This window comes from Mesoplodon bidens (assembly GCF_964165515.1).
Source record: "Mesoplodon bidens genome assembly, chromosome: 10".
NCBI lineage: Eukaryota > Metazoa > Chordata > Mammalia > Artiodactyla > Ziphiidae > Mesoplodon > Mesoplodon bidens.
Genome location: NC_138172.1, coordinates 85832011 through 85859653, shown reverse-complemented (window position 1 = coordinate 85859653; position 27643 = coordinate 85832011). Strand labels below are relative to the sequence as shown.

General features: G+C 44.6%; 1 protein-coding gene across 4 annotated transcripts in view; it reads right to left on the bottom strand.

Moving 5' to 3' along the window:
* Nucleotides 1-9755, bottom strand: part of RIPOR2 (RHO family interacting cell polarization regulator 2) — a 214254-nt gene extending 204499 nt beyond the window's left edge. For all 4 annotated transcript variants that reach the window (XM_081245370.1, XM_081245365.1, XM_081245368.1 and 1 more), the window contains exon 1: nt 9636-9755. In XM_081245370.1, the coding sequence (XP_081101496.1) occupies nt 9636-9711 (76 nt within the window). In that variant the 5' untranslated portion in view covers nt 9712-9755. The remainder of the gene's footprint in view (nt 1-9635) is intronic.
* Between the last annotated feature and the right edge of the window lie 17888 nt (nt 9756-27643).

The following is a 27643-nucleotide window of genomic DNA, read 5'->3' as shown; positions in this document are numbered from 1 at the left end:
ATTTAGAGGGTGCTTGCAGGCCCACAAAATGGCTTTCATCATTTCTGATAGCTCAAAAGAGCATCCTTTCTCTCCCTTTGAAACCATCCTGACAGAAGCAAAGCTTCCTCTTGGTCCACAGGGGGGAAATCTCTTGAGATTATTTGCAGGCTCATTTACATGAATTTGCTATCCTCCCATTAACACAATATTAGCAAGTAAGTCCTTTATGGGTTTTTGTTACTTGCTTGAAAATTGAAGGATTGGATTAATTTGACTCTATTCGTACACAAAACCTCAGGGAACAAAGCTCTGGGCAGCAGCAATTCAAAGAGTTATTAGCAAATATCCTAGACTCTGTTTTTCTTGATCTTGCCGGACTCTTTTTGGGTGCAGGCTCAGGTTTAAGATGCCTCTTCTCATTCCATTCTATGATGGAGCTAAGTGCCAAGCTACCCACCCCTAAGCACAAGGACATCCTGGTGCCTTGGGAACCAGGCACCAAGGGCACCAACCTGCAATGGGATAGGGAATGGTCTTGTGCCCAAATCACCCTTCATTTTGGTGGGGGATGAAAAGATTTACCCTTCAAGGACTATGTGTGGGATAGTTTTCTGAAAGTAGATACATAAACCCTCTCCTGATTACCCTGGCCTTTTAAACACTCCTCCTTACCATCTGAGTACAGAGAGGCCGGCACGGCACGGCTGGAGAGTCAGAGACACCCAGGCTATGTGAATAATTAAGCGAACAGTTCAGTCCCCATCCAATACAATCCACTTTTATAATTATAATAATTTTTTCAGGAATAAGTGAATCAGATTAGATACATTTAAACTGCCCAAACTCTGCAGGCCTCCATTTGAATTTGGCTGTATGGATCCAGTCTAAAGATATTTATGGCCATTGACTGTCAGAAAGGTATTCAAGTTATGTTGTTAAGTGAAACAAGCAAGTTGCAGAACAGAGCCTATGAAAATAATATATTGAGTACGTTTTAGAAAAAGAAATGGGAGCACTATGCTGTACAATGAGGGGGCTGGGAATTCTAGATGACTTTCCCTCTCTCTCTTATGTGTTTCTGAATTGTTTGAGTTTTATACAACAAAGACATAATAGCTTTGTATCAGATCAAAACAAACTAAAGACATTTATTTTTTAGTGCCGCAGCCCAAGCTCACAGTCATCACATTCTTGACAACTGGGGTGTGTCTGTGTGTGTGTCTGTGTATGTGTACACAAACATACGCACATATTCCTGTGCAGTTAAACAGTTTCTTGGATCTTGATATAGAAAAACTGGTATTCATAGAGTGGCTTGCTTTTAGGCTAACATATTTCCAGATGGTTCCTATCCCCTAAGACCCTCCTTCCCCCCAATGTAATACAGTGGCTTAATGCTACTGAGAAAATTTGCTATTTTGGTAATTTTCTGCTTCCAACCAGAGTCCAAGTTGTTATTCCAGTGGTTAACTTTTGGGCTCTTTAGATCTGTCCACCAACAGCCAATCTGAGGATTAAAGGCTTTAAGACCCGCCACCAAGCTCTGAGTCCTCTAATCCCACTGCTGTTTTCGTCCTTTTTAATTTCAGTTAGTTGTGTTCGAATTTGTTTCTTCTTCCTCTCCTTCCCCTTTCCCTCCACACCCTCTCTTTTGTCTGTCCTTGGCTGGAGATGGCTAAAATATCTGTCCAGATCAATGTACATACAAAGAGAGCACTTTCTCAACCAACAGAACCCCCTTGAATTATTCAAAGTATCTCCCTTTCTCGGGTTTCCCATGCTTTTTAATCCTTGACAGTATAAGCTGGAATGGGGCATTTGGAAGTAGCCCTCTGGGACTCAATCACTCAGGCAGGAAGGCTGAGGGTAAGGCTTCTATGGAAAGCAATTAATCTTCTGGTTGATGAGAAAACAGGTAATGTCGTGTTGGAAGCTATATAACTAACTCTTACACCAGTATGAATACTAGGCTCCCTAAACAAAATACAGTCAAATTCTCAGTAATTGACAGAACAGCTGGTAAACAGGATGCAGAACCGTGGAGAAACGCAGGCCCTGGGGGGCCAGCCTGCCTGCTGTCTGGGCTGAGGCTGTTCACGGGCGACTTTAGCGGGTGGGTAGACTGGAACCTAGGAAAACATGTGACCCGTGGTTTACAGAAATGTTCTAAAAGACTTCTTTATTTGGTTTTTTTTTTACACTTGGGGTGATCCCCTTGCTTACCTCCTCCCAAATCTTTAAGCTTATGGCTTTACGGGAAACAGGAGCCAAGCGAGGGATTCATGGGGTGTAAGACAGAACAGAGCCACTATGGAAAACAGTATGGAGGTTCCTTAAAAAACTTAAAATAGAGCTACCATATGATCCAGTGATCCCACTCCTGGACACATATCTGGAGAAAACTCTAATTTGAAAAGATACATGCAGCCCAATGTTCACAGCAGCAGCATCTACAATAGCCAAGACATGGAAGCAACCTAAATGTCCATTGACAGATGAATGGATAAAGAAGATGTGGTACATATATACAATGAAATATTACTCAGACATAAAAAAGAATGAAATCATGCCATTTGCAGCAACATGGATGGACCCAGAGATTATCATACTAAGTGAAGTAAGCCAAACAGAGAAAGACAGATATCATGTGAAATGACTTATACGTGGAATCTAAAAAAGTGATACAAATGAACTTATTTGCAAAACAGAAACAGACACACAAACATAGAAAACAAACTTGTGGTTACCAAAGGGGAAAGCAGGGGGCAGAGGGTGCTAACTTAGGAGTTTGAGATTAGCAGATACAAACTACTATATATAAAATAAACAAAAGGTCCTACTGTATAGCACAGGGAACTATATTCGATATCTTATAATAAACTATAACGGAAAAGAATATGAAAAAGAATATACATATATAACTGAATCACTTTACTGTACACCAGAAATTAACACAACTTTGTAAATCAACTATACTTCAATTAAAAACAAAAACAGAGAAGACCAGCCTGAATCAGCAACAGCAGCACTAGGAATCTGACATTTGGAGTAATTCTAATTAAGTCAGATCAATGGCAAGATACTGAGGCAGCAAGTCAGGAAAGGCAGCAACAGGGCTTCTGCTGTGGTCTAGGACGTTTGGGTGTCTGTATCCAGGCTGAAAAGGTCAATCTGCAGCCATATGGCTTCCCTAAGCTGGTGCAAAATCCCGGAGGGGAGGAGCCCCGAGGAGAAACGTGAGAGTCGTTCCAGCCCCACAGCACGTCTGCCGACCCTCCCCAGATAACAGGTGAGCTGGGCGGAAAACCGATAGTCAGCAGGCTGCTCTGTAAGCTGATGCTGGGTCTCTGGCGAGCAGGGGCCATCTGCAGAGTGGGCGGCCCTGCGTGGTTGGAAGAGGCTGGGAAAGGAGCTGTGCACACTCCTCCATCCATCAGCCCCTGGCTACCTGGGGCCTGCCCAGCACCAGCCCTTGTCTTCCGTTTCACCTGGAGACGCAGAGGTATTTAGAAAAGACTCCAAGGCCACACCGGGTAAGGAATAACCGGTGGGGTTCTTACCTCCTTGTGTAGGAGAACCGTCAGCCCGGGAGGGCCCCCTTTCAAAATCACACCCGCTCTCCCAACCACTGTCCAGGGATGGGTGTGTGGAACTCAGACTGCTGCTTACGGCTCTCCTTCTTGCCCCATCACGATGGAGAACACCACCACACTGAGTCAGGAGAATGGCCGAACGAGACAACCGCGTCACATCAACACGGGGAAGGAAGTGACAAGTGGTATCTCTGCGACAGCGGCATTCCCAAATCTCAAACGTGTGTCAGCTGTGTCACTGTTGTCTTTTCAGGGACAGAGAGAACGCATTCCCATTGCTTCAGCTGGCTCCACAGAGGGTGTCCTCCTGAGCCTCCTCCAACAAAGCTCTCCCCAGACGTGGAGTTCCACCTTTCAAGGCAGCAAAGCAATAAGTTCCACTTGGGCTATGTCACCTGGATGCATTTACTTGTACTGCAAACAGCCTGGGGATCCACCACTGGGGAAAACACTCACCCCAGCTTCCCAGAAGAACAGGAGTTAACTGCACCCCCAGGGGCCAGTGGTTTTCCCCTGGCAGGGCTGGGTTGCCTCCTACCTGGTGTGTTGCAACCTGGCTGGGTATGGGGGTGAAGTGGGGTGATGTTAGGATCTGAGTAAGAGGGGGCTGCCTTCTCCAGCACGGCATTTTCCCCAACCCAAAAGCGTGGTGGTGGCAACGGTAGCCCCTTTGTCCTGTCCCAAAGGTCACCATTACCGTTACCAGTCTCTCGGATCCCAGTAGCTACCGCTGCCACTTGCCAGGCACTTGATATATTTTATGTCTTATAATCCCCCTAATAACACTGTGAGGTTGGTGTCGGTATAACAACCATTTTGGGTTTAAGGAAGTGGACATTCAGGGAAGTAGAATGACTTGCCCACAGGCCAGGAGCTAAGATGTGGAAGTAGGATGTGAAGTCATATCTCCCTGTTATCAAAGTTTATACACTTCCCAGGCTTTCTTCCCTTTCATCACCCCGAAACTTCAGCAGATTCAAGGGAAGAAAGGGTCACAGGGCACCCTCTTATCTGTGCCTACCTGACACTGCTGTCATCATTCAGAGAGCCAAGTGCCCGCTGTGCTCTCTCTAGACCCCTTTTTACCTGGGGAGGTCTCAGTAAGCAGCTTGATACAGTTTTCAGGGTGTCAGATAAGCCTCTCCTCAAGATATCTGCCCGCCATCACATATTTGGGTCTTTTTCTGCTAGTATCTTTTATTTTATTATTTAAACAATGTATTTAATTGATGGCCTCTTTTAAAATTTGAATATCCCTAAGAAGGGTAACACATTACAGCTCTCATACCTGGGTTCCATTATTTTCCACCCCACACTATTATAGACTGTAAATAGTGTAAATATCTCATTACAGACCCTGGCAGTGAAAAGAAGTGAGAGGGACTAGGGGAAACTGGACTTTGGGAGTCATTGCTTTAACATGATTATAAAATATGAATATAATTTTGATTGAATTCAAACCTTCTTGAGTACACTAGGTGCCAGGCATTTTGTAAGAGTTTACAGGCATTAGGAGAGCACATTAAGAATTGTATTCTGCCTGGGAGATTTGAATATAAACTATGTATTAAACAATATTAGGGGATCACTGTTAATTTTATTAGGCAGTTATGTAGAAAAAGGCCCTTATTTTTTAGGGATGCTCTTACTAAAATATTTAGAGTTGAAATGTCATAATGCCTGCAATTTATTTTAAACTATTTCAGTAGGAAAATAGAAGAAGCAAATATGGCAAAATGTTAACAACTGTTAAATTAGATGGGCATATGAGATTCATTATAGTATTTTCTCTACTTTCCTGTATGTTTAAAATTTTTTCACAATAAAAAGTAAAAAAGAAAAACAAAGCCAGTAGCTCAGAATCAAGGTTCTATTACAAGGATGACAACTGGGTTTTGTAGTAAGCAGAATTCTAAGATGGCCCCATGATTCCTGCCCCCTGGTACACATGCTCTGTGTCATTCCCTTATGTAGGTACGGGCAAAACTCATGAATATGGTGAGATTTTACTTCCATTATTAGGTTTTGGTATGTGGTAAATATTAAAAATTTGCAGGGCTTCCCTGGTGGCACAGTGGTTAAGAATCCGCTTGCCAATGCAGGGGACAGGGCTTCGAGCCCTGGTCTGGGAGGATCCCACATGCCGTGGAGCAACTAAGCCCATGCGCCCCAACTACTGAGCCTGCACTCTAGAGCCTACGAGCCACAACTACTGAGCCTACGTGCTACAACTATTGAAGCCCACAGGCCTAGAGCCCCTGCTCCACAAGAGAAGCCCCCGCAATGAGAAGCCCATGCACCGCAATGAAGAGTAGCCCCCGCTCACCACAACTAGAGAAAGCCCATGCACAGCAGCGAAGACCCAATGCAGCCAAAAATAAATAAATAAATAAATAAATGATTTGCAGATGTAATTAAAGTCCTTGATCAGTTGATTTTGAACTAATCAAAAAGGAAATTATCTTGGGTGGGCCTGACCTAATCAGGCAAGTCCTTTAAAGGAGAGATTACAAGCAGCAACAGATACTCTCTAGTTGGCCTTGAGGAAGCAGACTACCATGCTGTAGAAAGGGCCATGTGGCAGGGAACAATGGGTAGCCTTTAGTTGCTCAGGGCCTCAGTCCTACAACCACAGGGAATTGAATTCTGCCAACAACCACTGAACTTGGAAGGAGACAATGAGCCTCTGGAGACCATGATCTTGGCTAACACCTTGACTGTAGCACTGGGAGACTGAGCAGAAGACCCAGCTACTTCATACCCAGTGTCCTGATCCATGGAAACTGTGAGATAATTAATGTACGTTGTTTTAAGACAATAAGCTTGTGACAATTTGTTATGAAGCAATAGAAAAAAAACAAATCCAGGTTTCAACTGTTGTGGCAATTATAATTGATTACAAATAGCAGCACTATATTGGAAAGGATTCTAAGATTGGGCATGGCCTCCTTGGGAAAGAAAGATATGGAGAAAGCTGTGGTTGATTAGTAATGTCTGCACAGGCATGGAAAGGGTGAGTGGTGGCATTGTATACCCTCTATGGCCATTCAAGGTCACTTTGTATATTTGAGGAAAAAAGGGTTATTAACTTATTTTTCTCAATGACAGAATAACCCCAAGAGGCAACAACGCTTGGGTCTCCAAGTCAGAGGTGATGCTGACCTGTGAGAAAGGCCTCAGAGAAAGAGGACGGGAAAAGTTATCCAAGACAAATCTTAGCAATTGAAAAACAATGTCTAGGACTAGCCTTGCAGGCTGGTGTCTGCAGTGAGAGGCTTCTCCATTGTTCCTTCCCTCTTCAGTGTCTTCATGCTTTCTCCCTTTCCACAGCCTCTAATTCTCTGCCTTCAAACATGCTCAGTGGTTCCATGAGTTGGAAAAATCAACCCCAAACAAAGTCACTTGATCCTGCTGCTATTTCTAACTCACCCTGACCCTGATACAGCAGAGCTCTTGACCATCCTGGAGGAATGTCAGAATCTCTCCTTCCTCAGACACATAGGCCAGAGAGGTCAGGACTAGCCTGCTGAACATCAAGCTTGGATTAAACATTTATTAACACATCATTGTTTCATATTAAAACCATGCAGACACCGTATCACAGTACCCAGATTTTAGTCTCATAATTTAAGCAAAATCAGTACAATGAAGCAGGCCTTTCTCCCAAGTTCTTGTTTTTAGAGGGAAGGCCAACCCCACCCCGCCAACAGTATGCAATAATGCAGATCACACTCCATCTTTTCTCAGTGACAGCAGAGAGGTTGCCCTAAATCTGTGGGAGCACAACTGTTTTCATACCAACACAAAATGAGGTGTCACAAAAACTGGAATTTAAAGTCAAAGGTAGGTGCAGCTGAAAGAAGCAGATGAATAAGGTGGAGACTCTGAAAAAAGTACTAAGAGCTTCTTCAATTATATTAAGGAATGATTTTGCTGGGTGCAGTTCCTCGTATTGGGGTGCCATTTGGAATGCAACCAGCCCAGCTTGCCCTCCTAAGCTAGTAGACTGTGTTTATTTATGTTCCTAAACCACTCATTCATCATAATTTAACTGTCTTCCCCAGGGGCTCTTAACACATAAGAAAGGCTTGCCAACATACAACTAGACTTAAATAAACTATGTGATGGGCTTTTAATGAGAACAGCTAAACCAGGGCTTGGTGCCCCACAGCTGTCACATTTTGCATTAGAGCACCCTATGGGCTATATTTGCAATTTAAAGAATTAATTTCCAATGTTTAAGCTTGAGAGCTTTCACTTAGAAAATAGCATTTTTTTGCTTTCCTTGAAAAAACAAAAAAGGGAAATTGGGAAATCTGGCCACCGGTCAGACCCCCATTCCTCATGCAAATAATCTGATGTCACTGAATGGTGGGTGCCCTCCTGTACAACTGCTTTCCCATGTACCACAGTCTCCAACATGCCCTATTGCCTCCTCAGACTGAGGCCAAGTGGCAGTTGTAATTTATCATCGTGGTTTCACTATTGTTTTTCCCATGATAGAGATAAGAAGAAAGTGAGCTATTCCTTACCACCCTGAAAACAGCCCTTTTGCTCACTGAACTTAGCAGCATAGCCCCTCTAACCATTTGAATTTGCTGACATCTGAGTTAAATACACCTTTCCAGCAACAGACACACACCAATTTGTTACTTATTGAAGGACAGTGGTCTTGACACATACATCTTAGAATGCTTTCTCTTTCTCAGATTACGTCAACACTAAAATCTCCCTTTTGATCACCTCACACTGGTCAGAACGGCCATCATCAAAAAGTCTACATATAATAAATGCTGGAGAGAGTGTGGAGAAAAGGGAACCTTCCTACAATGTTGGTGGGAATGTAAATTGGTGCAGCCACTATGAAAAACAGTAGAGGTTCATTAAAAAACTAAAAATAGAGCCACCATAGGATCCAGCAATCCTACTCCTGAGCATACATCCAGAAAGATGAAAACGCTAACTTGAAAAGATACGTGTACCCCAATGTTCATAGCAGCACTGTTTACAATAGCCAAGACATGGAAGCAACCTAAGTGTCCATCGACACATGAATGGATAAAGAAGATGCGGTATATATATACAATGAAATATTACTCGGCCATAAAAAATAATGAAATATTGCCATTTGCAGCAACATGATGGACCCAGAGATTATCATACTAAGTGAAGTAAATCAGGTAGCGAAAAATATTATATGATATCACTTATATGTGGAATCTAAAAAAATAATACAAATCAACTTATTTACAAAACAGAAACAGACTCAAAGATATAGAAAACAAATTTATGGTCACTAAAGGGAAGAGAGGAAGGAGATGGATAAATTAGGAGTATGGGATTAACAGATATACACCACTATATATAAAATAAAAAACAAGTGTTTCCTGTATAGCACATGGAATTATATTCAATATCTTGTAATAACCTATAATGGAAAAGAATCTGAAGCTGTACATATGAAACTAAAACAATATTGTAAATCAACTATAGTTTAATAAATCATAAATAAATTAATTTAATTAAAGCTCACTTTTGGTTAGAGTTCCTGTCAACTCAAGGGGAATCTTAGTATCAGTTTGATAATTTAAGAAACCATATGATTGGGTCCTTAAAGGAAATGTGACTCGCTGATCCTTGAGTTTCACACATTTTAACTACACCACTGATACCTGTTTGATTCAGACACTGCATTTTCCCCCCCACCATAATAAACAAAAGTTCCGATCCACACAACCCCTTGACTGGTATAAGTATTTGTATTTTCCATCAAGTGGAGAAATAAAGAAAAGAGGCCCTCTCTTGCTTGCTACTTGAAACAAAGTGAGTTTAGTTACCTCCAATTAGGATAGAGCTGTAGGAAGGAAATAGGGAGAGGAGGAATGGATGAAAATTAAGACCATTGAAGAGGGTGCACAGGACATGAAGGAGGAGATGGGTGGGGGGAAGCTTGGAGCGGATCTGCAGGAGGGGCATAAATGCGTGTACTGGGAAAGGTGTGGAGAAGGAAGGTGGGGCGGGGAGGGTTGGGGGGAGCGGGCAACACCCAGGGACACTCACGGTTGAGCTGCCGCCTCCGGATCCTGTCCCTCCATGGCCTGTTTCTGATCCAGTGCAATCGTGAAGGTAACACCATGGTTCCAAAGTGAGGGTCTAATACCTTCTCATGGCTGGAGAGCAAAAGTGCTTGTCGCAATACAGGAAGTCAAGGCCAGACGTATAAAAAAAATTTTTTTTAAAGCTCTCTTCTCCTTTTTTATATCCAAGGCTTCCGTTGACTTCTTTTATCTTGAAACTTGCCTTTTCTTTCCTTCCCTTAACTCCTGACTGGCCCGAAGGCAGCTGCTGTGCTGGGCTGCCCAGCCCAGGCCTCCTGTGCCATGTTTTATGCATGAAGATGATGGGCCAGTAATTTATTCCAGCCGAGCCGATCACCGGGCTCCTGTGTCTGCCCCACGTCAGAGGCTGGGGGAGGGCAGGTGTAATCTGTCTGCAGGAAGAATGGCTGAAATGAGGATCCCTCTCTGCAGGCAGGATTGAAGATCAGAGCTTGGCTGCCAGGAACATGGGGCAGGGCTGCTGGAGCCCAAATCAGGGCAACAGTCGTCACATTTTAGGGCACATGATTTATTTGCTGCTGGGTCTCTAGTGCCGAGGCTAGCGCCTGGCACAGGGTAGGTGAACAATAAATATTTGTTGACTAAATGAATGGTTCAGTGGTAACCAACATCAGCACTTTACTGTGCCGGCACGAGCCCTTTACACCGGTTGACCTGCTATATTCACTGTCTTCAAAATGCTTATTTGAACGTTCTCACCCATCCCATTGCCCACACTTTTCTCTCCACCTGAGATCACACTCCCTCCTCACCCACCCATTCATGCTTCAAAATCTCATTTTCCTGTGAGGCTTTCCTGCACCCACACTGATGGGGCCGGCGCCCACGCACCCGTGCCTCTCATGCGCCTCATGCCCGGATGGCGCTGACTTGTTAGGGCTTTTGTTTGTTCGCTGGTTTGTCTTAATGAGCACGTCCAAATAGCGAGTCAGCTTCTTGGTGGCAGGAACTGTGTCTTCCTCTCCTGAGCCTACAGTGGTTTGCATGGGAAATTGGTGACACTGAGGAGTGGCTGGGGCAGCTTGAGTCTGGTCCCCAAAGCTCCGCCAGCCCCTCCTCAAGCCACCCCAAATAAATACACAGTCTAACGAAATACATCGTATTGGCTATAAAAACACAGCCTCAATTCGTAAGCCCTGGGCACTGTGCCTGGCAGGGGAACTGCTGTTTATGATTGATCGCTTACTTTGCTCCAAGCTCTTCAATGTGCGATGTCAGATTGCTCCAGACAGCAGTTATTGATCAAAGCCTCAGGAACAGTCTTGCCAAGAGGTCGGAGCTGGAAAAAGTGACATTCACGTTACCAAATTTAGCCCAAGATAATCCATAAGCTTGCAGAAGGCAGAAACTCTGCCCTCTATCTTTTGTATCCCTCATGGTGCCACTGAGGCAAAACTGCCGAGAGGGGAGTTGGGAGGGTCATAATTGCAACTAACTAGAGGTATGCTTTAGTCTCTGTGCCTTGTTTTCTTCGTCTTAAAATGGAAATAACCTGCACACCCCATGGGGTTGTGGAGATGAAATGAGATAAAGGTAAAATAACTCCTTAGTGGGGCTTCCCTGGTGGTGCAGTGGTTAAGAATCCGCCTGGCAATGCAAGGGACACGGGTTTGAGCCCTGGCCCGGGAAGATCCCACATGCCACTGGAGCAACTAAGCCCGTGTGCCACAGCTACTGAGCCTGCACTCTAGAGCTCGCATGCCACAACTACTGAGGCTGCGTGACACAACTACTGAGGCTGCGTGCCACAACTACTGAAGCCGGCGCGCCAAGAGCCCGTGTTCTGCAACAAGAGAAGCCACTGCAATGAGAAGCCCGTGCACCACAATCAAGAGTAGCCCCCGGTCGCCGCAACCAGAGAAAGCCCACACACAGCAACAAAGACCCAACGCAGTAAAAAATAAAAATAAAAAATAAATTTATAAAAAAAATAATTCTTTAGGGGTTGGTAGAGTGTGGGAGTACTCCTCGTCCAATTGGCACTATGCCTAGAGGTGAAGGGAGTACTTTCCAAAGCCGCAGTGCCCGGGTGCAGACTCTTAGTAGCATCATGACTTTAACATCACTGTACCTCAGTTTCTTCATCTGTAAAATGAGGATAAGAACAAGAGCTGCTGCCTTAGGGTCATGCTGATGATTTAGTGAATTAATACACTCAAAGGGCTTTGGGTTTAGCATCGGCGAACTGCTCCATGTCATCAGTGGCTATTGGTCACTAGCCACGCAATTTTGTGAAAGTTAGCAAATTCCCTGGGTCTCACTTTCCTTATCTACAAAATGAGGTGGTCTGGGATACATTACATCAAGAGTCCTGGGTTTCAGTTTCCTATTGCTCCTATAACTAATCACCACACATTTAGTGGCATAAAACAACACAACTTTATTATCTTACTGTTCTGGAGGTCAGAGTCTGAAAGGGTCTAACAGGATTAAAACTGAGGTGTCCACAGGGTTGCATTCCTTCTGGAGGCTCCAGAGGAGGATCTGTGCCTTGCCTTGTCCAACTTCTAGAGTATTCCTTGAATCGATTTCCAGGTTATCTTTCTTAGCCTGAGGGACCATGACCTGGGCCTTTAAACCAAATGTAGTGACTTGGCAATTGTGGGTCTCGTGGGACTTTGTTGGTCCAGACAATTGCTGCTGGACCCTGAGCCCTCACTGATGTGTCTGCATCCCAAGCTTCAGTTTCTGAAGCGAGGGGAGGGTAGACACCAAGATGAGGACAAAAGCTATGGAAGGCAGCCATTGAGATTTTATTGTTGCAACTGGACATAATTCCCTAGAGTGACACACGCAGCATAAGGAAGCTGTACGTTTGAGAGATCTAGGATGGCTCTTCCAACAGTCTGGTCTGGTCTTGACCTGTACAACTGCTAACTGCAACACATTTCTGCTCATCATGTCACTTACCATAAATAAAATTAGGTAGCCGCCAGCTAGGCAAATTAGAGACGAGGGGAAACTCAGGGAGGCTGTTAGGGTGTTGTCGTCATGCTCCCTTCTGTTGTCACCTTCTTTCACCAATTGGCTCTTGCAAGTCTGCGCCCACGATGAACTTGAACGTGGAGCATGTCGTACAAAATGAAGTACCCTTGTTTTTTTTGCAATCAGTATCAGACCTTCTTTCCTCCTCATTAAGCCACACATTTCCTCAAGCTTCTGCTGCATGAGTCACTGCTTTTCTGATGTACATAATTTACAAGAGCAGATGAGAGGGAACAGTGGGCCAGAGGGGGCGGAAAGTACAGTGAGGTCTAAAATGAGAGGCAGCTGAAAAGTTTGCGTTTCCTCTTCTCTTGTGAATTTACATACAAGTCTTGCCAGTTTACTCCTTACTATCATGGAGGGACCTGGAGGTGCGGGCGAAACCAGAAACAGAAGACTCGCCTCCACCTCTTACTGTCATTCCTTCCAGTCAGGTTGGCAACGCTGCAGATCCCTGGCTCACACCATATGGTTCCTTCTCCTGACTCTTCCAGCTTTATCTCTTCTTTTATCAAGTACACACTCATAAATGCCTGCAGTAGATGGTGTGTGGAGTGTTACTCTCCCAAGGAACATTTTCATTTGTGTTAAGCGTAGGATATCAAGTTTTACTCTTCTCTGGGCTTGTGATGCTATTAAGTTTTCATAAGTTGCAGAATTTCATGGAGAAATACAGAGAGTCTGCTAGGAGAAACGTGTTAAAAAGAATATGGAGAAAAGCATAATTATGTGATCCTTGCTGTTACATTTTTCCTTCAACTCATTTTCAATAAATGGAAGCTAAGTGTTATATTCAGGAGAAATATAAGGAGCACCAGCATGTCTGTTTCTACTTTAAAACTGTCCTGGGAAAAAAAAAAAAAAAAAACTGTCCTGGGGAGAAACAGACCTTCAACTACTCAGTGGAGAATGGAAATTGCTAAGCCAAGGCACACTGTGCTCCTTTTAACGAAAGCCATTTAGGAAAACTTGGTATTCTTTTAAAATAAAAGCTTATTAAACACCAGGAGAAAACAACAGCATGGCATCTGATTTCTTTCTCTCCTGTCACCCAAAAAGGACAGAGGGTTTTGTTTATTCTTTGGAAACTGGAATGGGATTGAGAGCCAGATTCTAATTGTGGCTATTGGGCTGTCTATCTACCTGCATTGACTGAGTACTTACCAAGAAATAGGCTTTGTGTTGCATGCTTTAAGTAGCTATGCAATTTTATTTAATTTCCCCATATTCTTATTAATAAGTGGTTATTCGTAATCCTATTTTACAGATAAAAGAGTGAAGGCTAAAGAGTGGTTACTCTAAATAGCAATGATCTAATACAGTACTTTACAGATTTTAATTTCAGATCACTGTCACGATAATCCTGTACCCATTTTGTAGGTGGTGGAACTGAGGCAGAGAGAAGTTCAATAACTTGCAGGGTTCACACAGCAGCAGGTGGCTGAGATGAAATTTGAATTCAGATAGCCCAGCTCTGTATTTAACCACAACCTATATTAACTCTTCACATTAAGTAATTTAAAAACACTGTAGTGTAACTATGCACTATGCTCTACATAGTCAGTGCTTCTTAAGTTTGGCAATACCGTTCTGTTTTTGAAATATGTCCCATGCAGCCTTGGCAAAGGCTATTACTGAATAATAAAGAATTAGAACATTTGACAACTCTTAGAGAATTATCTTAGACAACACCACATCCAAAAGCCTCATGTTAGAGAATATGAAACTGAGGCTCAGACACGTTAAGGGACACATCCAAGTTTGCACAGCAGGTTGGTGGATCCGGGCCAAGTCTTCACCCACCCCATCTCCCAACCTCAATACAGTGTTCTTTCCTCCGATGCTGAGATCAGATTTTCCAGGAGCTTTTAGGCCTAGAACATTTTTGGAAGATGGTTTTTGTGGAGTAGAGACAGAGAGTTTTGAGTTGGATGATAAAAGAGAGGCAATGAGCCAGAGAGAGGGCAGTGCCTGCATTTTACCTGCTCTCCTCCTGTCAGACACAGCCCATCCCTGCCCTCTCCCTCCTCCTCTTCCTCCCTCTCAAACTGCTTCTAAACAGCACTTCCTATCTCAGTGAAGCAGCCACACCTTCCATCCGCTGCTCCCACCAGAGACGTAGGTGATCCTCCTCGAGCCCTCAGCCTCCTGCCCACATTCAGGCCAACAGCTGATCCAATGGAATCTACCTCCTAGTTCCCTCCCAGATCCTCCCTCTAGCTGTCCCCACAGCCATGATCCTGGACCAAACCACCACCGTCTGTCATGTGAGCTGCCTTGACAACCTCCTCATTGGTGTCCTCCTGTCCCACTTTTGCCACCCACCCCAATCCATTTGCTCTTTATAGCCAGAGTAATCTTTGGAAAATGCAGGTCTGACTATAGACTGCCACCACTCAAACCCTTTTAGTAATGTACTTCCTCTCAGGATAAAATCCACCTTCCTTAATCTTACTTCCAAGCTAACTACTCCCACAACAGTGGAGAAGATACGTAATGAAGATGTTAAACCAATGGAATTGATGATTGATTTATTGGAAGAGAGAGAGAAAGGAGCCATTTGGGAGATGACATCCAGGGTTCAATTTGAAGCACTCACCACCTGGGCACAAAAGAGAGAAAGTGCCCGTGCACTGAGTTTAAGCTTCAGAAGGCAGAGACCCAGACCATGCCCAGAGAAACAGATACAGGAATGACTAAGAAAGCAGCTGGGTGTGGGGTTGTTAATTCGGCCATGCAATGTCTGTCCCAAGAGCCCTCGAAATTTACAACCACTATGAGGCCTCACAGAAGAGACTTGTTTTCTTCTGTGATTAAGGGCCCAGATATTTTTAGTTTGAAAATAATTTATTATGCAAGTCGTGCCTGAGTGACATCAGTGGGGCAGAGTTGCCCTTATGTGGCACAGTAGGGATAAGAACAAGGTCCGTTTTCCCAGCTGACTCCACCAGCGCAGTGGAGCAGCCTTGACTTAGGCAGAAGAAAAATGTTAGAGCAGTGATTGGTGTAACCACTGTGGTGGCTTCCTCCGGGAATACTCAAGATGTGGAGGAGAAATACTTCCTTACTACATCTACTTTTAGAAAATTCAACTCCTCTTGTGGCATGGACATATATGCACGACCAAATGTGAAATAGATAGCTAGTGGGAAGCAGCCGCATAGCACAGGGAGCTCAGCTCAGTGCTTTGGGACCACCTAAAGGGGTGGGAGAGGGAGGGAGGGAGGGAGGGAGACGCAAGAGGGAAGGGATATGGGGATATATGTTTACGTATAGCTGATTTACTTTGTTATACAGCAGCAACTAACACACCATTGTAAAGCAATTATACTCCAATAAAGATGTTAAAAAAAGAAAATTCAACTCTTCTTTGATCTTAATGTCACTGGATTTGGACTCTTCCCAGTCTTGTCACATGAGGAGGGGGTGAAAGACTCCATGATTCGAGGGCAGGTTCTCTTTTTTTTTTTTTTTTTGCGGTACGCGGGCCTCTCACTGTTGTGGCCTCTCCCGTTGCAGAGCACAGGCTCCAGACGCGCAGGCTCAGCGGCCATGGCTCACGGGCCCAGCTGCTCCACGGCATGTGGGATCTTCCCAGACCAGGGCACGAACCCGTGTCCCCTGCATCGGCAGGCGGACTCTCAACCACTGCGCCACCAGGGAAGCCCTCTTCTTTTTACCTTCAGAAACCATAGCGTCAGAATCTTCCAGACCTTTAGAGCTGGAGAGACCTCAGACATCACTGCTCCACTCTTTCATTTCACAGAAGAAGCAGCAGAGACTCAAAGGGGATAAATGTCTTGTCAGTGGCACAAAACCACTCAGTTCCTGAGGCAGTATTAATACTCAGTTGTTCTGATTCATGGTTCAGGGCTCTTTCCATATTCGCAAGTCATTACAAAGACGTCTTAGATATGAAATATTTGTGGTTTTCAGCAATGTTTTAAACATTGTATTTTATGTGTGAACAAATAGCATAAGAAGGACTATATTTTTAAATTGTGCTATAAAACGAGACATTCTCCAAGTTTCACCCAGCTTGTTCCCAAAGGGATATTTATCTAATTGGAGTAACGTGTATTTTTATGTACCTTTAGGATGGAGGGGGAAGAGACTGAAGGGAGATAAAGAAACAGTAAGGGAATCTCCTCTCCGTGACGTTTCTGCCAGGGGTCCTGGACTTGTGGGGATCTATCTAGGCTGCTTGAGGGAGGTCTTCAAAGGAGCCTGGAGGTCTCTTCCTTACGCGGTTCATCTAATTCAGGTTTTAAATATGCAGTAGGCACTGGGTACACAAAGATGAATAAGACATGGCTTTGCCCTGGAGAACTTAAAATCCATCAGGGAATGTAGACGGATGCACAAATTAACTCCATTACCAGATCCAATGTGATTGGTATTAGAGCAGCGGCATCAAGTCTTTTGGGAGCCTGGTTGTCAGAGAACCAGTTCTGACTGGAAGAGCAAATCCAAGGCATTTGAGCTATGCCTTGAAGATGGGCTGTATATCAAGGGATGGAGAGGAATGAGAAAAAAAGGCATTTGCAGCCAAAGACTCACATGAGCAAAGGCCATGGGAGGAAATGTGGGGGCACTGTGAACCGAGTGAAAGGAGGAGGGAAGTGGGAGCAGAGAGTGTGGCCCGCAAAGGCAGGGCTGTGGGGAGGCACCACAGCGGGGGTGGAACAAGCCTTCTGGTCGTGGTAAAGGAGGTGAACTTGTTCTGGCCTCCGTGGGCCTCCCTCACCCATTGGCTGATCTGCCTCCCAGCCCCCAGGAGCCCTCAGTTCTCAGGCCTCCTCCCTTCACCAGGGCCGGCCTGACAAGGAAGTGTCGAAGATGCTACTTAGACCACAGGGTGTTGCCACGTAAAGGAGTCAGGGGGAGGTGATATCTCGAGACACCAGCAGCTGCTCACTTAGAGCCTCGGAGAGTGGGAAGCAGCCCTCATGGACCCCTCTGGTTCCCACGTGTGGTGCTGAGGTTGGGAGCCTGAGAAGAAGGCACCGACGGAAGACCTGTCTGCAGGAACTACCTCGCACTAAGCAAAATCTCAACAGAAAGATAGATGCAAATCAGAAAGGAAGGATGTTCACGTACAGAGGAAGAAAAACTGCCAAGGAAATGAAACATGTAGATACCTGGTCGAGACATATTCAAAAGTGAAATAAATGGGCGAAATGTTTTGGGCGGCATTATTTCCCACACATCGGGAAAGCCAAATGCTAACCAGAATTTTGCTTAGTGAGAGTAAAATCTGAACCAGGTGAGTGAGTTGGCTGATGCCAATGGTAACTGTCATCGAGTTAAGAGAACGAATTCATTCTGGTGTGCCAGAGGCTCTCCCAGTTTGAGAGCTGAAAGCTGTACGTTCTGGGAAATCCCCCGGTCCTGGGGAACCCAGGACGGTTGATCATCCTCTGTCAGGTTATAATGGCCCAGAGCTTCTCTCTCCTCTCTTTAGAGGTTTACCTCTACAAAGGACTGCACATCTATGTCACTGGGGCACCTTCTCTCCTGGACAGTGCTGAATGAACTCTGGCAAATCCCAATTGTTTTATAGTTCTTCCTTATTCTCCCGTGCTCCCTTCCTATATCTAATGCCATAGATTCATGGTGAGACTGTGAAGCAGACCTACAGATTGTCTCCCTCAATACCTTTCCCTCCTGCAGTGCACCTTCCTGCTCTGTAGTGGTGGAAACCTACAAGCGTCCTGCAGCTAGGGCTCCTCACATGACTTAGAGTCGGCCAGGCCCATGCACTGATGTGAGTCTTGGTGGAGCGAGTGGGCAAAGCAAGCTGCTGGCCTTGTGTAGGGAGGGTAGGCCTTCTGGCCAGTGTGATCGATGGCTTTTATTCTGCTAAAACCGGCAGGAGCAGGGCAGCTTGTAGACTCAGAAGCTCCCAGATCATGCCAGAGGCATGGTGCTTCTGGGGCCCTGCTGGCTATAGCTCCCAGTTCTTTTGAGAAGTTCAGGCTAGATTGTGTACCTTCAGCCCTCTTAGTGATTTTATGAGCTATCATAATTCTTCTTTAGCATAAATTAGCCAGAAGACCCTGTAGTTTACAAGGAAACACAGGCTGATACAGAAGGTAAATAAGATGCCATCACCAACAGCTTAATATTTGCTTCCTGGATGCTGCTTTGGAAAGAACTCTGAGGCCTCATCCGGGCTCAGTGAGCAAGGCTGCCCTGATGGATCGGGGGTCTCTGTTAGGATACCAAAGGGGGAATAATTGCAGTTTTGCCATCTGTGGTTAAGACTATTGACAAAACCATGTCTTTCTCCTTTCGTTTTACAACAATACTGTCATCTTAAAGGTATCTTCTACTAAGGTGTTGATTTTGTGAGTTTAACACTGGAGATCAGAAATTTTAGATGGATAAATTTAATCTTATAAGTATAAGCTACAATTGTATTTGATATCAAGGGTTGAATAATTGTTGACATAAGTTCTTGAAGAATGTAAATGTTCTGTTGAAAATCTCCTGCTCAGCAAAGAAAAAGAAGATGAAAAAATGGTACATTCTAGCGAGTATTATGTATTCACTATAAAGATCTATGTATTACAGTATTTATATATGACATTTAAGGAGTGTTGTAAAGAGTGGCTAAAGAGAAGGAATGAAGATCTTACTGAAATTTAAATCTCTATTTCTTATACTCATTTACTATTTGCTTTACTATCCAATAGTTGAGAATAAAATTTTGTTTAATCCTGTATAACGGTTGTAATATGTGCTTGAAAGAGGAAATTGTATTTGTTCCCTTGACCGTAGAACATGACTATTATAGGAAACTGAATCTTCTCACTTACACTATGAATGAAATTATCAGCCTTGCGTTATTTTCTCTTCCACTATATACATTGCTCATCTCTCCTGTTAGGCAGTGAGCACTTTGGCTGACTCTTCTTATGTCTGTAAGAGCATTAATCAAGCCACTCAGACATAATCTAAATACAACACACAGCATGCTTTCTCTGACAGTTCTTAGAGCCTGGGGTTCCTCCTTGATTCTCCCCTGTATCACCTCCACCTGAAAAGGCTCATCTCTCTTAGGAGGGGTTTTCTCTCCCAGGGAGATTTTTACTCTCAAACTCAGAGGGCCCAAAGGTGAGGCTGTAGTGGGGACGTTACAGGCCACGCAGCTGCTATAGCATCACATTGCCCAGGCGTTGCCTGTTATGACACCCGGAGTCTAATGTGGGTGAAACTCCTGTGCACCCAACCTGGGGCACAAGGACCAGAAGAGGAACTTCTGGAGTTGAAAAGACCTGGAGACAAATGTCAGTTTCTTACTCATTTCGTCAAGAGCAGGTGTTCTCCCTATGAGTCTTTAGGTTGCAAGCAACAGAAATCCACTATAAACATTATCCGAGTTTGTTTTTTTAAGCGAGGGGGGAGTATTTATAATAACATGTTACAGCAAATGTTTCAAGCAGGTCTCTGAGGAGAGGACCACCACCAGGGACCTGGGCAGCAATCAGTCAGACGGCCTGGCCTTCACTTGCTCTCAAGAATCACAAAATCTAACCTGGGCTTCTGAGCACTCAGCTGCCCTCCTGGCCTCGTGGGCAGCGTGTGGCACTGGAGTTAAACCAGAGGAGTGAATCCTGACTGCACCCCTTCAAGCTGTGTGACCTTGGATAAGCTACTAAATCACTTGAGACTTGAGTGTCTCTGACCTTGGATGAGAACAACTACAGCTCTGACGCCACAAGGTTGTGGTGAGGATCAGATGAGCTCATCCGTGTGAAATCAGTACCAGCACTTCATATTTATTAGCTATTAATCTGGTTACATCCTCTTTTTTCTCTCCGTAGACTGGTTTTCTCTGATTCACTGGGCCCATGTCCACATGGGGACCTCACTTCTAAGTCCACACGACCCCCACCCAGGCCAACAGCCAGACGGCACAGGATTCTCTCAGTCCCCAAACCAAAATCTCGGGAGAAAGAATCTCCTTGGCTGGACTGTGGTCATGGAGACAGAGGAGCTCAGCTGTGGAGGGTGGCAGTGCATGTGTGTGTGGGCACAGGGGTGGAGAGAGGGGAGTGGAGGGGGCCATGGTAGTTCTCAAAGAAAAAAAGGGTGTCTTTATGGGCTGGTTAATTCTCCCCAAAGGGGTGAGCCCACAAAGCCTGCATTTTGTAATCTTTCCTGATAAAGAGCCAGAAAGGCCTGGGAGTTCTCCCTTCCTCCAGGGTGGCCCATAACTGGGAGTGTCAACTGCTGGTGAGGGAGTCTGAAAGCCCAGCAACCTTGCCCTTGAGTGGGGACGCACCCTGAGGCATAATTCACCCTCCAGAGCTCCCCTAGAGGATCGGGCTGAGGCAGGTACTTGACCTGAGATGGAGCTTTTCTTGGGTTCTTCCCCTTCTCTGTCCATCTTTCCCTAACTTCCTGGCTTCCCTGGGAACATTTCCTTAATAAATCACTTACACATGAATCCTGCTCTCAGGACCTGTCTCTGGAGCTCAATTTAAAACAATCCCACAGATCAAAAAATGAGTCTGAACTCATTTGTGAGCCATTAATGAATGTAACTGATGTCCATGGGAAAGGGATTCTTTCCATCCTCTGAGGTTTGGTTTTGTTTCTCACCCTTGCATTCTTCAGCAGGTCCCACCCACCGAGAGAGGCTGCTGGAGAGCCCAATCTCTCTGCGTTCAGAAAATGATCTTCTTTCAAAGAAAACAAGGAGGACAGCCACTCTGATTTAAAAAAAAAAAAAGAAAGAAAGAAAGAAAGAAAGAAAAAAAGAAAAAAAAGACGGTTGGTCTGGTATGTGACCTGATCTTCTTTGCTGGCCCCCTGCCCCCCGCCAGCTGGGAGAGCCATTTTAACTTTCAGAAAAATAGACTCTTCCTGCCAAGTCAAGCTGCCCGTCTGAAAGCTAAACACAGGAAGGCCAGTAAATGAAGGCAGCATAAGAGGTGACATTTCTAGGACAAGCTGCCACCTTAGCTGATTCTTACATAGTAATACTCCTAATGCCTATTGCAGGGATTGCTACTGCTGGTTATGAGGATGAACACTTCGAGAGGATTTCAACGAGAACAGTTCTTACGTGGAGAGATCATACAGGGCTGGCTGTGTCCTAGGCCGGAAGTCAAACAAGCTTCAGGACTGGCTCTCCTTTGGGCCAGTCTCAATGCCAAGCAGATAAGACAGTCCTTGGCATGGTGGAACTGGGCTATCTCTACTTCCTCTTCCCACTTCAAAATATCCTGGCCACCTCAGCTTGACACTGAAGACTAAACGCCTACTGCACAAATCCACCTCTTTGGGCTGAAAACATGTCTATTGTTAAAATGTAAACCTTTTGAGGGAGGTAGCCCTGTTCCCTACCCAACCAGACACAGTGTAGTCAGGGGACAAAAGACACAGTTTAAATAATTACCGTTTTAAATTAAACCAGCAATTAACTAAGGAAGGCAGTATATCAGACTGGTTAATGGACTTTACTTTGAGGTTTAGATCTCAGACATGAGGCCTTAGACAAGATTCTGGAGGGCTCAGATTCCTGATTCTGTAAGGTGGGGATGAGAGCACACACTGAGCTCTTACTTTGTCTTTAGGGGCTAAACCCTTTACATGGATTAGTTAATTCCGTCATCATTACAAACTTAGGAGGCAGGTACTATTATTATCTCCATTTTGCACACCAAGGCACTGAAGCTCAGGGAGGTTAAGAACTTAGGTTAAGAACTCAGGGAGGTTAAGAATCCAGGTCACACAATTAATAAATATCTATCTGGTGGGAGCTTTTTGGTGATTAAATGAGAAAAAGCTTATTAAAAACTTAGTATATTGACTGAAAGCTAAGAGAAAGCCCTGGATAAATGTTAGTCCTTAAGGATGATAATCTAATGTTCAGGTTATTGTTATCTTACATTTGTAATTTGGAAGGCACTAATCTGGATCATCTTTCTAACCCGCCATATCCTAAGAGGACAGCATTGTTGACGTGAACCATCTCTGAGAGCCCCAAGAATCTGAAACATCCACGTACTTCTTGGATCCACGTACTTTTCCCAACTTCAGTTGGAAAAAGAAAATATTCACATGTATCCTTAAACCCAGAGAGTCATTCTTTAAAAAAGCAAGCATCCTCGGTGGACAGAAGGCAGCAGATTGGGGTGGGGAGGGAGAGAGAGAAGAGCTGTTTAATCATCTCCCACAGTTCCTCCCAAAAGGAGGCTCGTGTGCTAGGAATGCATAACCAGGCATCATGGGCCATTCCACCCCCAAGAGCTAGCTGCTCACCTGTCTCCAGAAAAGCCATTAGCATTGCAAAGCACCTGTTTTACAGGTACTCAGGGAGAATGCTACATTTCCCTCCAGTCCTTGCAAAGGTCCTGCGGCCAAATGAGTTAATCAGAAGCACCTCCCTCAAGCCCTGAGTGACGCCCAGGCAAAGGGCACGGGAGAAACACGGTCACTGGGAAATGCCACCGGCCTCCAGTCCACCTACCAGAGAAGTAGCACCTGAGGGGTTAGGACCAGGACGTCATATGCAGGAAGACGCCCATTCAAGTTTCTAGATCAAATGGATGGTGTGACCTTGGGCAAGTTAGTTAACTAGCTCTTTGAGCCTTGGTTTCCTCATTGGTAAAATAGGGATAATAAAACCTTCCTCCTATCTTGAAAGAAACAATGTATTTGAATTGCTCTGTTGTACACCTGAACCTAATATAATATTGTAAATTAGCCATCCTTCAATAAAAGAAAAAGCAATGTATAGTGTATGCTTAGCAAAATGCCTGACACCGAGTAGAGTTTCATAAATGTTAACTATTGTTAATAATAAGTATTCATGGAAAATCTCTCTGTGTTAGGAAGCGTGAGCATAGAAATATACAGACCCTGACCTCCACAGCTTATGGACTCAAAGGGGAGACAAGACTAATCACATAAAATGATCGGCCATCCGGCGTGTGCTCAGCTGTTTGGTGTGATGAGGGTTCAGAGAAGAAAGAAGTGGGTGCAGACAGGTGCAGGCTGGACATGCCCAGGAGGTAAGCGATGAGGATGCTTGGGGTTTTGAAAGATGTAAAGAAAGGAAAAGCTCAATGGAAGCCAGCACAGGCCTGGAGGAGAGGCATGCTGGGTCAACGGGGCAGGTGGCACTCCAGAAGGAAACAGGAGCTGCTTTCCCCTCATCTGAGCTATCCCAGCTGAGACCCAGAAGCTGGTCTCAGTGGTGAGGCAGATCCTCTGACAGGAGTCACATGTCTACCACCCACCACTCAAGGGTTCTTCAAATCACAAGCCTCTAAAAACCAGCACAGGAGCTGAGAGTGATGGAAGCCACACTCTGGAACGACAGCCGGGTGCAGGTTTCTCTAAAGCGACATTACATACAACAAACTGCAGACGATACTGCAAATTTCTGATGTGAATCGCTCATTCATTTCCAATATAAATTGATGAAAACTCTTAGCTGAGTGTGATGATGAGATTGAACTGTCTGGGCTTTTACTGTTCTCTGGCTTTCCAGTTCCTACCACCCTCTGCGTCCGCAGTTATTCTACTGGGGGCTAAATTCAGGTAAAGGCTATAACTGTCTAATTACTCATCAATGAAAATTCTTCATTTTGGCATAGCACTATAGGTTCAGAGTATTTTGCAATTATGTTCCTAAGGAGTTCTTGCTTTCTCTAATAAGCTTTCCAAACTATCAGTCTCGGCTGAATTTTTGTCCTGGGAAGGATTTCTTCCTTTATTTGCCCAATTTTGCAGCACTGCTCTTCAGAGCACTTTTTTCTCCCATTTGCCTCTTTTCTCCCCTAGTCACTGATGGGAGATGAAAATGAATTTTGGTATTTCGTCCTCTTGAAGGGAAAAGTAAATTCTAGATGGGACTCAAGTTCCAAATGGTTCTCTTTTTAGGCAGGAACACAAGTGCCACGTTTCCTGGGTGATGTTGTTGAATAATAAGCTATCTGGCTTCATAAATACTTTGTACAAAGTATACAGTAATAACAATGATCATTATTATCGGACATGTGCCATTTTCAGAATTCACTGTAAGTTCCATAGAGTTGCACCTGACTTCCTGGGCACTTCAGCTGGTGGGGGCAGGGCAGCTGGGACCCACTGTTGCAATAGTCACAAATGCTCTGGTCAGTGGGTCCCAAATGTCTCGTTGAACCTCATACTTAATAATGTTTGTCTACCCAGAGGGCAACAGAATGTTTGTTCCTGGACTGTGAGGGCACTGATATTTTAATTTTTTTCTAGGGAAATATTAGCCTGAGGATCTGGGAACATTGTTCATTGCTTGTCCTTATAAGAATTTGCTTGATCTATTTTTGTGAGGGCAAATTAACCCTGGTCCTAGAATTTTTTTCGTGCAAAAGGGATAAATGAAAGTTTTTACTGCTGAAGAGGTTCCATTCGCCTGAGTCAATTTTAGCTACTGAAATAATCAGCTCTATAAATGCCATTTTAATGGAAACAAGGGCTTCCCAGGTCCAGCTTGGATAGGTCCATGCCTCCAAAAGGAAAAAAAATCTCTTCTTTGTTCTTTTAGCCGGATTATTATTGGGCAGGTGCACCATCCTTTATCAGATTATTAGGAACACATGAGGCCCTTTCAGCAGGCCTATGCCTTTCAATTGTGTGATAGTTGTGGTAACACATAGCAGTACAATCCTCCCATCTTGGTGTTTTAATTATGTAAACAGAAGAATAAAACTACCCAACTTCTCACCCTCCCATAGACTGAGCCTGAGGAGGACACTAAGCATCTAACCCTTACAAAATGACATTTCAAAGTTAAGGGACTCTAGGGTTGTGTACCGAAGGGAGGGTCCATTAAGAGGGAAATGGCTCAGACACAAAGCTCCTTCTTATGCCCGCTTGTCCCAAAGCTGCCCAATTTGAAAAGAAGGTTTGGACGGGAGCGGGTGCGTGATGATGTCACAGGACAAGAAGTAACACTGATGGTAAGCTTTGACAAAGTGAGAGAGTGGCATGGACATATATACACTACCAAACGTAAAATAGACAGCTAGTGGGAAGCAGCCGCATAGCACAGGGAGATCAGCTTGGTGCTCTGTGACCACCTAGAGGGGTGGGATAGGGACGGTGCGAGGGAGGGAGACGCAAGAGGGAAGAGATATGGGAACATATGTATATGTATAACTGATTCACTCTGTCATAAAGCAGAAACTAACACACCATTGTAAAGCAATTATACTCTAATAATGATGTCAAAAAAAATCTAAGTTATCACAGTTATGGAGGTTTTACCATTTCCATAATAAAAAAAAGTGTTTAAGTGAATTAGAAATTTTCAGAATAAATTGATATAATTACATCCTAAATTAGATAACAAAAAAAAAAAAAAAAAAAAAGAAGTAACACTGCTTTGACCCATAAAGCAAAGTCTGAACTCTGCTGTTTAGCAAGTTAGGAAACTATCCCTTCCTTCTGAAAATTTGAAACTGCTTTTTCCAAAAACAAACCTTTGTCCCTCCGTGAACGGTGGGTGTGATTCAACTGTAACCTGAATGTTTACTCAGAGGAAGCTCTAAGTGGACTGGGCTAAGAGGCCCACCCCTGCTCTGGACATGGGGGCCCTTGAGGCCAAAGCGGCAGGGCCTGCAGGTCTTGCAGCCGTAAAGGCGGTGTTGACTGCGCCACCGACGCCCTCAAGGAATTACTGAGTAAATTATTTCGGACTGGAGGAAATGCACTACCTGGGAACAGGCGTGGTCCTGGGTCCGTTTCAACGGGTGGGAAAGGGTCCCCTACATGGTGGGTGAGGGATGCCTGGGTGATATAGGAAGCAGGGTGTTTAACCTGTCTCCTCTCCTACAGCGAAGCCTGGGATCGTGTGCCACCCCAGGGGCCCTCCTGTAAAGGATTTGATGCTTCACGTGTTTTCCCACCAACACAGGGGAAAGCCATGTTTAGCGCACAGCTTTTAAGTTTTAACCTCCTGCTCCGCTGTTCCCTTAATTACCCCAACACTGGGGTGAAGTGGCCGTACCTTCAGTCTGCGAGGCGGTGGCGTGGAGACCGGACGACTAGTGTCCCGTGCCCTGCGGAGGAGCCGGGGAAGACGACTGCGAGCTTCCGAGGGGCCACTGAGCCCCTCTCTTCCCAGAAACACCAGAGGAAGAGGGTTCTTGAAAGAATGAGAGCTGCTGCTTGAGTCACTCTGAAGACATCACTGAGCGAACGACACCCAGCACTCAGGCCCCATCCAGAAACCCGCCGAAAGGGTCAGTCTCGCGGGCCGCGAGGTTTGGATGCGCTCCTCTTCCGCCACCTATCGACGACATCAGCTCATTGCAGTTTCCAAAGGGCCCTAGGCTCCTTATGAAGTGGACCAAATCAGGATAAGGAGCAGTCCAGGAAACTTAAAACCATTCAAGGCACATTTTTCTGCCTTCAAATTAATATAGATTTATTGAGTCGTCAGGAAAATACATCTTCTTAAAATCTAGATGGCTGATTTTACTGAGTAAATTAGCTCTGATTTTCAGCTGCCAAAATAATAATATATGGGAGTAAGAGGTAGGCAGAGTTTTGTTGTCTGTCTTACATTAGCTTAATGCTTTAGAATACATAATGTATTGTGTATTTTTTTGTTGTTGCTGCTTTTCAGAAAAAATGATCACCGTACAGGTAATGAAGGAATTTTTAAAAGAGGAATAGCACATGAGTAAGATTTGCAAGCAAGAGAGTGTGTCGGGCCTGCAGAATTAACATTATCAAGCTCCATGGGGAATGAACAAATGCAAGTATAGCATGGGAGACTGTCCGTATGTTTTAGCGGTCTGTACATTAGCTGGAAGATTGAGAAGGTGCTACCAGAAGCCCAATTGTTTGTATTCTTCGATTCAGTAATCCAACTTCAAGAATTCTATCCCGAGAAAAGAATCCCAAAATGTGAAAAAAGTAATATGGATGATAGTCTTTATAAGATTAGTTCATGCTCAG